At 39.0% G+C, this 15317-nt stretch overlaps 1 protein-coding gene across 2 annotated transcripts; it reads left to right on the plus strand.

Moving 5' to 3' along the window:
* The first annotated feature begins 376 nt into the window (after window positions 1-376).
* Window positions 377-13721, plus strand: LOC133021927 (interleukin-1 receptor type 1). 2 transcript variants are annotated; one of them, XM_061088936.1, is made up of 11 exons: window positions 377-564; window positions 3616-3826; window positions 6566-6734; window positions 7013-7181; window positions 7559-7627; window positions 8401-8527; window positions 9164-9303; window positions 9651-9794; window positions 10324-10488; window positions 10588-10791; window positions 10901-13721. In XM_061088936.1, the coding sequence occupies exons 1-11, from the start codon at window positions 489-491 to the stop codon at window positions 11092-11094; spliced, it is 1668 nt and encodes a 555-aa protein (XP_060944919.1). In that variant the 5' UTR covers window positions 377-488; the 3' UTR covers window positions 11095-13721. The 2 variants fall into 2 exon arrangements, with proteins under 2 accessions (XP_060944919.1, XP_060944920.1); XM_061088937.1 differs by having other exon boundaries at window positions 7013-7172.
* The last annotated feature ends 1596 nt before the right edge of the window (window positions 13722-15317 follow it).

The following is a 15317-nucleotide window of genomic DNA, read 5'->3' on the forward strand; positions in this document are numbered from 1 at the left end:
CCCACTCCTTGTAAGATCTTCCACTAAGCAAATCTATTTGACCACAGCCACAGGGATCATTACGATCACTTTCATTCATTCATTAACTTGCCCTGCATGTCTTTGGAACGTAGGAGGAAGCAGGAGTACCCAAAGAAAACCCATGTCAAACTGGGATTTTTAACCCAGAACACCCTGCACCAAGATATAGTGACAGAGCTTAATATAGGTGACGTCAGATAAAACCAGTGAGATCAACACATACAGCGTCTTTAAGTGTTTGACCTTTCCCACCCAAGCAGTGGAACTTCCTGGGAATTCACAGAGAGAGCTTTAGCCCTGCCTTCTTTGTGTGTAGGAAGAAGGCTTGTCCCAGTTCCCTTTCAGTGGCGTCTGCTTGTGTCACAGGGCTGTCAGTCACATGTCAAGAAACCGGTGTTTGAGAACATGAGCCATGTGTGAGAAATGTTAGAGAAACCTTACGAAATGTAACCTGTCCAGACCTGAAGATGAAAGCCCTGGAGGGGACAGGCTGTGTCTGCTGCTTGTTGGCTGCACTGCTGCTGACATTCGCTGCGGCAAACAGTGAGTACTGATCATCACAAATCTCCCTCTGACACTAACAAAAACCTCTGCTGTTGGAAATGAATGTCAACATTCTGACGCAAAACACACAAAAGTTGTATAACTTGTTCTTTCAACTGACTCTGAGGTTTGAGTGTTTTTAGTTTCAATGTTGTTCCAGTCAAAGAATCAACAGGAAAACCCTTGTTGGTTAACGAAGAGGTGAAGCTGAAGCCCATGAACTGTTTTTAGCTCCTGACTTGTTATATGAAATGCAGTGTTTATAAGAAAGGGCTATATTTATGCAGAGTTTGTGAAATTATGGCCTGTGTTGCAACGTTATTGTGACATTTCCTGTTTGCAACCTGTCAAACAAGCACATGAGAAACCTTCTTGTTCAGACTTTCGCTTCAGGAGAAACAAAGCACAAAATCACGACAAATCATTTCTATGAAATTCACTTACATAAGCAGTTTGTTACATAAATATATACAATATAATATGTATTCATTATTTCTCAACCACTCTCACAAAGTAACACAGAACTACACAAAGGTGTCAGTAAACCATTCTTCATTTTAAGAATCACAAAGCTCTCACTAACTACCCTGCGTCTTAAACTTGTTAGTAAGCTACAGCATATTTGTATATATATATATATATATATATATATTTCATTTAAAATAAAAGTGTAATGTGGTTAAATCTTCTTTATGGACAACCAAACATGGCATACACCTGAGGTCAGTATTTAAACCTTCTCACAGCTCTTGTATACTACATTATATTGATAAAATTGGTTATTGAAGAACACTATATTTTGATGACATGGTGGAAATGGTTTTATTGCCCTGCCCAGAAGCATTATGAGGATACAACCTTTGTAACCAGCATAGGTAATTTATTACTCTGTGTACCAAAATCTAATTGAATCAGGAAATGATTCCCAGACTAAGAGACTCTCAGAGTTGCAGAAGAGGACTTCACTCAAACAGATTGACGATGAAGAAATATTTTTTAGAGCTGAGCTGGAAATGTTAATTAGGAGTATTATCGTGACCTAAATGATTTATTTCTTCTTTTAAAAGCTTGAGGATGATTGGGAATTTGATCATGTTTTCAGCGAGATCACAACGAGATGGAACCTATTTCTTAGGGCTGAGGAAGAAAAATTTAAAAAGACAAACAGGATATCTTTGGAGTCATCGTGGTGAAAACTAATGAGTTTCAACATCTCCTGCTCTACTTTATCTTTGTTAATATTTGAACATCTAATCATGGTCATTAACACAATTTCCCACTGTGAACCAAAGCTCTGCTCTGTCAGTATAAATTAGCCTAAACTCAAAGCGCTCCCTTGTATTTTCTCTTTGTTGGAGCCTTTATAAGACCGAATTCTCACTAAAGATATAAAACTGTGATTTTAAATAAGCATACTCTGTTTGTCCTCATTATAAAAACGTTTGTTTGTGCTGTGAGTAAAGTTAATGTTGTGGACAAACTCAATAGAATGGTCCTCAATGGATCACATACAGCTGAGGCCCAACAGTCCCTTCAACAAATCGTGCACACTCACAAATATCAGTCCAAGATTTAGTCACCAATGAAGATGTCGAAAAGCGCCCTTTTTTGCAATATTAAATGAAGTTGAAAAATATTCACCCCCTGATCCAGATCCGGATCATAATTAAATGGGTTCTTTCCCGACCCATAACACATCACTTCTAACAAACGGACTGGAGTGAAAACCTAACCTCTTTGATGAAGATAATAACCATATCTCTTGTACATAAAGTTCTAACTGTTCAGCATTTTGTGTTATTGTTACACACAACACAGACTTTGTCCAAGCTGATGTGCATGTTACTTACACCTCCTGACTACAGCAGCACATCTCTGACTAACTGAAGCTTAACTTGTTAAATGAGAGAGCAGGTTTTTTCTTGTTCATATTGATATATGATATGTATCAATGAAGGTACACAATAACTGCTACGCCCAATGATTGAGGGGAAAAAAGACATCTGGCCCCACTAATAAAATCTTGTGCACTGCGTCCATATCAAGAATGATAAAGCCATTGCAACGGATATTGGGTTTGAAATGTTTGTTGAGTCAGTGGGTTTTTTGCAACCTGCAGCCTCCTGTGAATTAAATAGGTCAAAGAAGGCAAATATTTACTTCTCCAGGAAGTCCCGTACCTGAAAGAGGTCAGGATTGTGTTCAAGAGGAAATTACTAAACTGGGGTCTGGTTGCACAATAAAATTCCCCTCTTTATTAAATCAGACAGAGACACCTGACGCCAAAGGTAAATTTTTTATTCAACTACAGCAGCCTAAAGCAGTTTGGTCTGATGATATGTAGAAGGAAGAAGTGAGTAATGTTTTTTAAACTCTAACGTTAATCTAGGTGAATGTGAATAAAGCCTGTGTCAAAGGGCTATGAGTACATAAATAAATCAATCAACTGCATGCACAACCTTTGCCGTCACTTTACTAATATAACAATAACAATAATAACAAAAGAACACAAAATAAATTTACAAAGTGCATTACTAAAAACATGGGGCATAAAACTGATTTAAACATGTCAAAGCAAAAATAAGAAAGATAAGGCATTAAAATGCTTAAAATCAGTTAAAAATTTGGTATTCAAAGACTTTAAATCAGTTACAAATTCAAAGGCTTTAAGTAATATCCAGTCTTCTTTTCAATTTGCAGCGCGTTTCTGTATTTACATGTGGTGTGTTGTCTAGTGGTGAAGTGTCATGTTGCAGCTGAACACCCCTGACCTCCTCCTCCCCTTCCAAACATGAGAGAGAACCTTATATACAGTCTATGGAGAGAACCTGTGGTAGCCTTCAGTTGTCATTAAAGTTTGTCCAGTCTGGGCTACTGTACTGGGCTACTGTACCCACTCCTAATGTAATTTCCCTTTCCCGTAAATATTACACACTGGAACTTTAAATTGCACATGCTTTTTTTGCCTTTTGTATTTTTACTTTGCAGTGCATATCTCGGCCAGCGTAGGTTTTCACAATGACTGGTTTCCCTTTGCACCGTCCCATCCAGACCACAGTGGGGAGACAGAGACCCACCATGCGAGTGCAGGACGCCTCCTCTTACTGAAGTGTCCCTTTGGAGACACTCACACCAACGTGACCTGGGGCAGAGCAGGGAGTCAGAATGGGAGCCTGCCCAGTGGAGTGGAGGTCCGGGCTGGGCTACTCTGGTTTCTACCTGTGCAGACTTCTCATGATGGAACCTATACCTGTGAGAAAAGGTATAAAACACAAGTGTCATAGTGGCTGTGTGAAGAGATTTAACGTCTCTAAGTGTTGACTGATGTCTCACCTGGACAGGAAGTGACAGCATCCAACACTAACAACATCATCCAACACTAACAACAATATCCTAGAGCATCCAACACTAACCAACAACATCTTTCAGCATCCAACACTAACCAACAGCATCCAACACGAACAACAATATCCTAGAGCAGTGGTTCTTAACCTGGGTTCGATCGAACCCCAGGGGTTCGGTGAGTCACTCTCAGGGGTTCGGCAGGGGTCAAAACACACACAGTATAGCCCGGTTCACACTAGCAATGTCTGGCCATTTTTGTCTGCCGTCAAAAAATTGGCTGCCCACAATTTGGTAACACACAATTTTTTTTCGCCTTTTCAGATTGCAAACATTTTGTTGCTTAGTAAAAGTGTGTTACACAAAAGAAATTCAGGCTACTCGTATTATTCATGACGTCACACTCCGCAGTGATAAAGCTGGTTGCAGCTGATCACGCCACATTGCTTAGCTTTGATATCTGTGCTGCAGGGAACTTGGTGCGCTCAGTAGTCAACTTGTGGCTGTTGTGATTGTACGTCATTCAGCAGAGACAGCTTCAACAGCAACTCTTCAGAACAACAACGCTCTCAACGTTTTGGTGTCACCAAATCGTACCACACCCCCTTATTGCCCTTGAGATACTCACACTGTTTGTTACAACGTATTTGTGCGAGCAATCCTTTTTGATAGTAGACATGAAAATTAAGAAAAGGAACAGACTTTGTTGCGAAAATTATATGAAAGTGGCACTTGCCAAGGTGAAGCCGCGCATTCCTGAACTTGTATCTGAAAGGCAACAGCAAAAGTCACATTGATTTGCAGTAAATAGTCATTGAGTTATGTTTTTGTTGGTTTTTATGGTTGGTTTTGTTCTTTGAACACATTGATTTTGTGTGCAACTGATGCATGGTTCATTTTGTGCACTAACAAATTATATACCTATGTTTTGAAGAAATCATATTTTATTGTTCCAATTACGAAGGGTTCGGTGAATGCACTGATGAAGCTTGCAGGGTTCAGTACCTCCAATAAGGTTAAGAACCACTGTCCTAGAGCATCCAACACTAACCAACAACATATTTCAGCATCCAACACTAACCAACAGCATCCAACACTAACAACAATATCCTACAGCATCCAACACTAACAAACACTAACAACAGCATCCAACGGCATCCAACACTAACAACAGCATCCTACATCATCCAACACTACCAAACACTAACAACAGCATCCAACAGCCTCTAACACTTACCAACCCAACAACACCAACACTTACAACAGCATCCAACACTAACCAACACCATCCAAAACCAACACTAACAACACCATCCAACAGCCTCCAACACTTACCAACACTAACAACACCAACACTTACAACAGCATCCAATACTAACCAACACCATCCAACACCAACACTAATAAAACCATCCACCAGCATCCAACACTAACCAACACTAACATCACCAACCGACAGTATCCAACAGCGACAAACACCATTCAACACTAACGCTAACAACAGCATCCTATAACATCCAACATCAACCGACAGCATCTAACAGCAACAAATACCATCAAGCAGCCAACAGCTCAAACTTAAACTTGTAATATCTTTGCACTGGCTTCCTGTCTGTCAAAGAATGAACTTTCAAATCCTGCTAATGTTTTGTTTATTTATTTATCTATTTATTCTTATATTACTGCTTCGTTATGAACCATGCAGACCCTCAGACTGAAACAATTCTGATTTCTGTCCACAGTTCAAACTAAACATGGTGAAGCACTGTTTACTCTCTTCCTGTGATTTGATCAAGTAAATCTTTATACATTAAACACACATCTTAAATGTAATTGAAGTCCCTTTTTTTAAGTGCATGTAGAAAACAGGGGCATAACTTTTTCACCGTATATATAGTTTTCTGTTATTTATTTTTTTACAATGATAATTAGTAAGAGCTGCACTCTTGATAGTTAATGCCTCTTTTTTTGCAAAATTAATTTCATCTGTTGAAGAGGAGATTTGTGTTTCCATGCACTGGTTTTGCCCATAATAATGTTTGATTTGGTAACCAAGCCCAGTGGGAGGGGCTCAATGTATAAAAGGGCAGCTTCAAGCCCTTGCAATGAGTCAGAGTTAGAGTCAGTAATTACATTTTTGTTTTTGACTACGCCTGTGTTGTTGATGAGTTTTTAAGAGTGCTCAACGACACAAATAGAAGAGATGGATGCATTTGTGACAATTAAATATAACAAATATAAACTCCTTGCAGATGAGACTAATAAATATGTTTTTAATTTTATATGATTGTGTCAAATATTTGGGGAGTGAACAATATAGCGACAGGCTTATGATAACGTGCACCAGTAAGGCCTGTGTAATCGTATCAGATACCTTTTCTCCACCATCTCACTGAGTTCACATTTACATTTAGTGATAATTAAGTAATAAAGTAACAGAAAGAAGGGCCATAATTATGTTACAACATCAGAGACAGCAGAGGCTAATCGTGATAGCCTCGTTGTATAATGAGGAGAAACACTTACATTTATTTGTCAAAAAGATCATTCCACCTGAACAAAACAAAAAAAACCATAGAGCAAAAGGTCATAGATGTCAGTGCAGCTTGTTTGGATTTCCTGGATCTGTCTCAGTGTTTGTCTTTATACTCCACTCTAGGTACAAGACTGGACCATTGAAGATGAACTTTAGGTTGTCGGTGTCGTCCGGAGAGTGTCCTGATCCATCTGAAAACATTTCAACCCTGAGCGGATTCAGTGCAAGTCTTCCCTGCAAACAGAGAGAGATCTTCCAACAGAATAACATTAGGGGCATAAGATGGATGAAGGTAAAAACGACCCCATGATTTTTATGTTCTGTTCATCATGCAAATGCAACGCTGCCCCTCTAAGGTAAGTTATATTTAAATTATCGTCATTTGCCTCATCTTTTGTTGATTTGCACTGGTAGTTACATTTCTAACTGTATTTCACTCATTTGTTATATGTAATATGCAAACATCTACTGATGTGGGTCCACATGATGAATAATAGTTATTTACAAATTGATTTTAAACACTTATAGTGGGTTACAACTTCCTTACAGTGTATGTATTTCTCTGTGTAGGACTGCCGCCTAATTGAGCCGATGTCTTTGAAGGAGAACGGCCACATGCGGCTGCATCCAGCCTCAAAGGAGGCTGCTGGGAATTACACCTGCCTGGTTGATGTTAGCTTGGATGGGAGGAACTACACAGCTGCACGTAGCATCCGGCTGACCATGAATGGTTTGTACTGTAGGTCACTAAAGTAACTTGAATGACTGACACAAAACTATTCATTGTTCTATTAGAATTTGTGTGACATAATTTTTTTCCTTTTTTTACATCAAGAGACCATTTTAGTTATTGTGGAAACTATGCGAGATTTCTAGAATAAAGTTGTAATATTATGATCGTAATATCGTAAGATCATATCAGAAATTTTGGAATTAAAAATCGCCATTATCCTTATATTTGATGCAAAATGTAAAAGCTTTTTTAGGAATACCAGCAGCAAGTTTTCAGATCACTAATGTGTCTCTGTCATCTTGGTTTATATGGCCTTTACAGTTGTTTTCAGTAGTATTGTATTGTAATGTACTGTATTATTTTCTGTCACACTGATATTACAGACACAATAATAACAGACCCGGTGCTGCTGTTCCCCAGAGAAGTAGGAGAAGTGGTCCTGGTTGAAGTGGGCAAGTAACGCTCTGTCACAAACGATACACACGTCTTTCAGCTTTGAGTTTACAGTGTGACATCTGCAAACATGACTGCCGGTTTATTTATTTGATTGTCCATTGTATAGGGACAGCGCTTGATAAATCAACAAGCCAATTTTCATTTGTTGTCCTAAGTCATGACCTTGACTTGGGTGTGGCCCCTGTAAACTTAACTGTTAGTGAGAATTAGTGCGGTAATGCACCTTGACATTATTTGCCACCTGCCAATATACCAAATGAACCGAGAATTAGTTTAAATTAAAGTTATTATTCACATTCAAAATCCAACATATACCTCCTCAGAAGCAGTGAAGAAACACTCCATCCAGTCAACGCTGGACTTACTAAAAAACATATTTTCTTCTTTCTTTATACTTTTTCATTAAAATTCCTCCGAGCTCTCAACTCGTCAGACCTCTAAAAATCTTAATGATTATAATTTAATAAAACTGAGATTTACACATTTTGTTTAAGGAGTTAAAACATCTGCAGAATTGTGTAAGTCAATACAAACTCTCTGAAGTCTTTTGCCTGTCATGTTAAAAGCTTGTATGTTTACTTCTAAATCTTTGTGTATATTCACCACTTGTGCAACAATATATACTGGCTTTATGTACATATCAGTGAAACTCCACTGATTTAACCATGCAAGAGTTATGACGGAATTGAGGGGCTTAAATGTTGCCTTGTGACTTAATTTAACTTGCAGAGTGACAGCTGCTTTGTTTACTCATTTCACTGACAAGCAGGTATGAGAGCAGAGCTGGAGTGTAAGGCCTACATAGGTTTCAGTGAGGACCATATCACGCCCATGTTCTGGACTATTAATGGGAAATTCGTTGAGGATCTGGAGGGACTCAAGGAGACCAGGAAATAGTGAGTATCTGCCAACGTCCTCACTCTTCCATGGAATAAGCTAGTAATATTTATACTGACACTTCCTTGGAAAAGAAGAGTCAGACGGATATGGAGACATAACCCATGTGAGGTACCTCACTCTCCACAATCATCTATGAAAAATACCCATTATAGATGATTAGGTGGTCTATTTAAGCAGAGAAAATGTCCAATCACTCACTTTTCTTGCTCTACTGCGACGTCAGTATTGCTGCCGGTTGCTTCAGCCCCTCCACCACCCCAGCATCAACCTAAAGCCCCTGACTACGGGGGTTATAAATATTTGCACATCACTCCCAACATATCTATGTAATCGTATCTGGGGGAGTGATTAAGTCGGAGCCTAGACGCCAAACACTAACCTGTTCTACTGTTGCAATAATTCTTTTCGGCAAAATCCAGGAATCATTCCCTGGGAAATTGATGAAAATGTTACACACATCCGATCTCGAACAATGTTGAACAGCGTCATAAAAAAAAAACTGAATCCGCTCCTTAGTCTGGAACTGCAGCAAACTTTAGCTGTAAACAAAGCAGAGCAAAAGCAATGAAAAAGCAACCTAAAACTCATGTTTGACTTATTTATCACTGACTGACTGGTCTTGTCCCTTCTAGTACTCATGATAGTGGGAAGGTGTACAGTCTGTCCACTCTGTCCATCTCTGAGGTTCCTCGTCTCTTCCTCAATGTCCCCATTCAGTGCCATATAATGACCCGAACAGGAGAGAAGATCGGTTTGGTGCTGCTTCGAGAAGGTAATTTCTTCTCTTCTTTTTTGCTCTCTTCTTTCAAATATGACAAAGCTGTGCAGGAAACATCAACTTGAATATTAATCCAAAGTAGCAAAAACCGATTTCTCTTCAATTCAATCAAGCTTCACCAAATTCTTTCCAAATGTTTTTCATCGTGATCCATGAATTGCTAGGAAAATGTGAAAGAAAATAAGAAATCCTGTCACCGTCCCCTGACCTCTCACAGACCTTATAAAGATGTTACTGTTGGCAGTGGCAGAAGGGACATGAGGACATTTCCACTGGGTAATTCCCGAAAGTCTCCCTCTCTTTGCATGTTGAATAAAGTGTCTGCCTCCTCCTCTCTCCAGCCGACCACAGTGCCTTCTACACCAGCATTGCCCTCTGTCTTACTGGCATCGTAGCGTCACTGGCCCTGGCTGCTGGCTTCCTCTTCTTCAAAGTAGATGTGGTGTTGGCTTACAGGAAACTGTTGAGAGATTTTTCCAAACAAGGTTAGTTAAATGTTTAAAGACTCCTTGAACTGCATATCTCCAGGGAATGGCTTCTATGAGTCATTGCTTAGTAGATTACAGTTCTGTGCCAAGGCACATCAGTCCAATTATGGAGCTTCATTTTAATTCACTAGATCCATAGATTAATTTGGAACTGCACCAAATTGCACTATCAAGTAAAGTTATAGAAAGTGAAAAAAAAAAATTCCTGGATCTACCACCTCATTCAGATCTGATTAATGCTGTTTTACCTGACCCATTCACATCCTTTCACCAAGTTTCAAAGAAAATCCTTCCACTTGTTTTTGTGCAATCTTACAAATATAACCTCCTTGGCGTAGGTAACCATAATGAAATGCAATGGATGAAAAGTAGTCTGGTTGTATCAGAATAGTGGAATGAACTAAAAATTACAAAAACAAGGTAATTACAAAACCGTGTCGTATAGATGAAGTGAATCAGAAACGGTGTGATAGTGGCGGCGATCCTAATCTGAAGCTTCACAGAGATAATGCTTTCTTCTCTACAGTTCCAGATGGGAAACTCTACGATGGTTATGTGAGCTTCCTCCATCCAGACAGCCTGAGCTCATCTGAGACAGAGAACTTTGCCCTTCATATCCTGCCTGAGGAGCTGGAGAAGAAACATGGCTACTCCCTGTACATCAGAGGACGAGACAACTGCCCCGGAGAAGGTCAGGTTATGTTTTCTTTATAGTGTTTGCAAGTAGAAAAAAACAAAACCTGAAGCGGTAACTGGAAATGCATCATTGCCTGTGTTTGATCTCTAACAGCCTTCCATGACGTCATAGCTGCTACTCTCCAGCAGTGCTGCAGACTGATCATCATACTGCCTCGTGAGACAAAATCTCCCGAAGTCAAAACAGAGGAAATGTCACCGTTATGCAACGACCAAAACCAGCTGTGCTACGAACAGACAATAGGCATTTACGACGCTTTGACGCAGAATGACACCCGAGTCATCCTGGTGGAAATCGGTGAGGATTACTCATAATTTATAATTGTGAAGTCTCAGTAAAATGTGATGCTAAGTAATTTAACGTGGAAATTTTAACATATGCTCAAAATTCTATTCAAATCTTCCAGGTGGCCCAGTGGATTACAACCGCCTGCCAGAGTCTCTTCACTACATCAAGAGGAAACAAGGATCTTTGAAGTGGGAGAAATCCTCACCTGGAACCCACAGTCTCAGCAAGTTGCACTCAAACAGAAAGTTCTGGAAGAATCTGAGGTACCACATGCCCTCAGTGCCCGTTGGAAAACACCAGACAATTATTTAACCCAAGTGGAAAAACTTTATCCAGCCTCCAACATAGATGTAAGCTTTGTTACAACGTGAGCTTTAGAGCTGCTTCCTTAAGATATAAGCTTGGGTCTGACATGTGGAAACCAGACTGCATCCTGAAACGCACTGTACACCATTACGGGGCCAGCCATCATCAGGATTTTGTTATCATTACTGGCTAATGTAAACACTGAGTCTTTGACTTGCTCATTTACAACCTACGCAAGCGATTCCACACTGTGTGCAAGGAATCTGCTGAATTTCTTCTACATACTAAGATGTACTTTGGAAATACACTGATGCACATATTTCCCCACAGTGCATCGATGCACTGTATTCATGTGTATTTGAGTGGTTTGTCTTGTTGACCCATCAAACCACTCTTTACAGAGTGGTGACGACATTCTACTCTTACTGTTTTTCTCTTCCGGACATAATGGCTTAACACGAGGGCTCTCAGTATCATTTACTAGAATGCAAGCCTATTTATGCATTAGTATATTTTTATATTTAAGATATTCTGTTTCAGTTATTGCAGATAGCTTTTTTGATTTGAGTATTTTCCTTTGTCTCTACTTCTCTGACGTCGAATGAAAGTAACAAAATGGTTTGAAGAAAGAGAGAAAACCTTTCAAGATAATCTTAACTCGGTTTTCAGTAGTTAGGTAACAACTGAATAAACTGGTTAGATAATCAGAATAAAATGAGTGTCAGCTTTGGCAATGTTCTTCAGCGCATTCTCAGCCGCCTCCTTCACCTTTTACTATGACAGAAAAAATGTGTATATCTAACCTGTGATTACAGATTTAACCTCCCAACTGTATGACCTCATATTCTCTTGTTGCGTATGTCAGTTATCATAAAACATATTTTATTTATCAGGTTGAATACCACTGACTTCAGAGTGTGTCTGATTAGGGAAGGAAAATAACTGATGATTTTGATGAATTTCATTAAAAAACACTGGTCAGTTACGTGGTCAGTTGCCACATTTTCATCTGCTGTTGTTGCAGTGACATATTCTTAGTCTAACTGGAACCTTGCAATTGTTGACAGATTGGGGAGAGTACAAGGGGAATTTCCTTCATCATGTTATTTTAAAGGTTATTCAAGATTATCCGAGGTCACAGTTTTTCAAGATGAGCAATATTTGGCTCAGTTTTAAGAATAGGTGACACTGGATTCAGCCAATGCAATTCCTCAACTGTAGCCCATTTTAAAGATTCTCCAATAATTATACCCAGACTGACTGAAAAAAGTTAAATTTCAAATTGTGATTTCAACACTTGAAGGCATTGCTGTTTTTCACCTGATCAGATTTGTAGGAAGTTGGTGAAAATGGTCCTAGATCCATCCCAAAATTGTGTTGGTTCTACCTTGGCCCATGTTCCATCCTTCTAGCAAGTTAAAAATTTGAAATTCATTTCAAAATATTTTATTTTGTGTAATCCTGCTGACAGACAAAGTCTTTGGTGGAGGTTATCAAGTACGGCTGAGTGGTTTCGATCGGGGAAATCACTTCATCTTTTTCAAACTCGCTGTCCCTGTGCAGACATAAATATTGAGATGCTTGAAGACTGTCTCATGTTGATGTTAGCTGATTAGAAACAGTTGTAGATATCCCATACTTGCTGACAGATGTCTTGTGTCCAGCAACAACAGGAAATAACTTCTTTGGAAAACCACTTAAGCTCAAAGCCCTTAAACCACCACTTTACGATATGAGTTATAAAAGTATGTGTAAATGTGCACAAACAGAGGCATCATTGTCTCAGTTTTAGAGGCAAACACTGAGCACAATTTCTAGTTTTGAATTCAGTGTTTAAGAGTTTAAAATTTCAACTATAACCACACATTCTTCTAAAGGCTTTATTTGTAAGAAACGCCAAGCATAAGAAACCACAACCCATCAATGACAGATTCTGTGAATCTAAACAAGTATTTCCTGTTCAGCCTTTCAGAGAAACATCTTATCTTTGTTATTTTATCACTTCAGAACCTAAGATATCCTCTGCAGGTTTCTCTGTGCAGTCGAGTTTAAAATATATACAACCAGTTTGGAAGCTGGCTGCTGAATTTTTAGATTCACACAGCTACAACGTTATTAAGAGAACAAGTATTCAGGCGGATAACTGCAAACAATAAGATGATTATTTGTGGATAATTCCTTGGCTTTGCCTCTGGAGCTGGTGATGAGGAACAGTTGTCTTGGCAGCTCCACATTGAGGAGAGAAGTACTGTTTTAAAAACTGCAAACTCAAAATAACTTGGGAGAAACCATTTTACTCACTGAACAATGAGGTCTGTGTTGTTTATGAGCAACTTATGCAATACATCTTTATATTTTAGAAAAGTACCCATATTTTATGAAGGCCAATCATCCTCGATTACTCAATAACTGTGACTGTAATTTTTGTTTTTTTTGCACATCTTATATTCATATTTATTTATGTTCCTAACTTTACCTTTGCAGACAACTACTGTAATTTTGCACGCTAGTCTTTTTTTGTCATCTTCTGTATTGAGTATTTTTTTCTTCGCTCTATTTGCAATGCCCTTTAAATGTTGCTGTAGCACAATACTTTCCCAAGTTGGGATCAATAAAGTACATCTATATACTCATCTGTCCATTAATTTGTCCATGCGTCCATCCATCCATTAAACATGATCACATGGACAACAATATTCTGATGTTAACTCGATAAGGAACAACAGCCTGTAAACAAACTATAATGTCACTCAGAGGAGTTCATACATCAGCCTCAGCCCAACAGTCTCCTTACATTCAATCATGCTGCACCATGTTTCACACACTCATATGTATAGACAGAATTCGACAAAGACTCTTGAAGTGGTTTACACTGTTTGATTTGCACTACGTGGTTTGCACGATAACACACTCTGTAAGGAACTGTTGGTTTACCATGGTAGGGGGTTAAAAGCGAATGTTTTGGTGACACCCGGAATTTCTCTGTAGTCGTAAAATGATTGGAAATAAAACGCACACCGAGAGGGGCACAAAACGAGAAATCTCCTGACTACTTCATCCCATTGACTCCTGCATGTGCGTTTTTATTATAAAGAGCCATAAATTATTTGGGAAAATGTAAAAAATAAATGGATCCACTGCCTGATCTGAATCGGCAGCAAGATTGTATATGTTCTTCCTTGACCTATCATATCCCAGTTTTGTGGAAATCTGTTCAGTTGTCTTAGCCTAATCTTTCTTACAAATAAACAGACAAATAAATATAAGTGAAAAAATAACTTCCTTGGTGGCGAAAAGATGTTTTAAATACAAGATACCGAAGCTGCAAAGTCCCAAATTGCACACTTTTTTAATGTTAGTCCACTGTAATCACTTGGAATATGTAGGTGGATGATTGCATGTTTCTGAGTTTTTTTGGTAAGGAGAATTTTGCTCTCTTCAGTGGAAAAACTGTGTGTGCGAGTTTGGCAAGGTGTGTGTGGGTGTGGTTGCTTGTCTGTGTGTTACTCGATTTCCGGGTTCTCATGTGCAGCACTCTCTGTTCACCCATTGTGTTCAGTGAGAGCTATCACATAAAACACAGACACAGGCACAGAGGAGAAGAACACAGACGGAGAGTGGCTGAATCCCCCCGAGCTTCCAGCACTTTATGAGGTAAGCAAATGTTTCATATAGTGTTGCAGGATTATTTCTTTACTGTGTCATTTTTTATTTAACGTGTGTTTAGTGCCAATTCACGAGGTACCTGAGTAACAAAAAGCTTCGGTAATTTACAACTGTAAGGATGAAATTATCCTCAACATATTTTAGATCATTTAGAAGAGTGAGGATTAATACCTCTGTTTTGCAGCTGAATCTGCTATAAATATTTGCTTCATGGTCAATGTGATGATTGAGGTATTGCTTGATGCCATAACAGCCCTGTGACTGTGTGAAATTGGCTTGGTATTTGGTTTATTTTGTAACCTCTAAGTAGTGTTTATGTGTATTTTTATACAGAGAGTGGTTGAAATGATGGCGTGTGATGTCAAACTGCTTATTTTGACAATCTTTCTGAGAATGATCCAACTCCGTAGCCCGACTGAGATTTATACCCTTTTAAAGATCGCTGATTCTCATTTACATCCCACAAACTTCTGACGTATATTCTGGTCGGCCGAGAGGTCGCCGTGTTGTTGTAGAAGTTGATGATGAAGGGAAGGACCGCGGACCCAGTACTTACAAGTAAA

The sequence above is a fragment of the Limanda limanda genome, chromosome 16, assembly GCF_963576545.1.
Source record: "Limanda limanda chromosome 16, fLimLim1.1, whole genome shotgun sequence".
Taxonomy (NCBI): Eukaryota; Metazoa; Chordata; class Actinopteri; order Pleuronectiformes; family Pleuronectidae; genus Limanda; species Limanda limanda.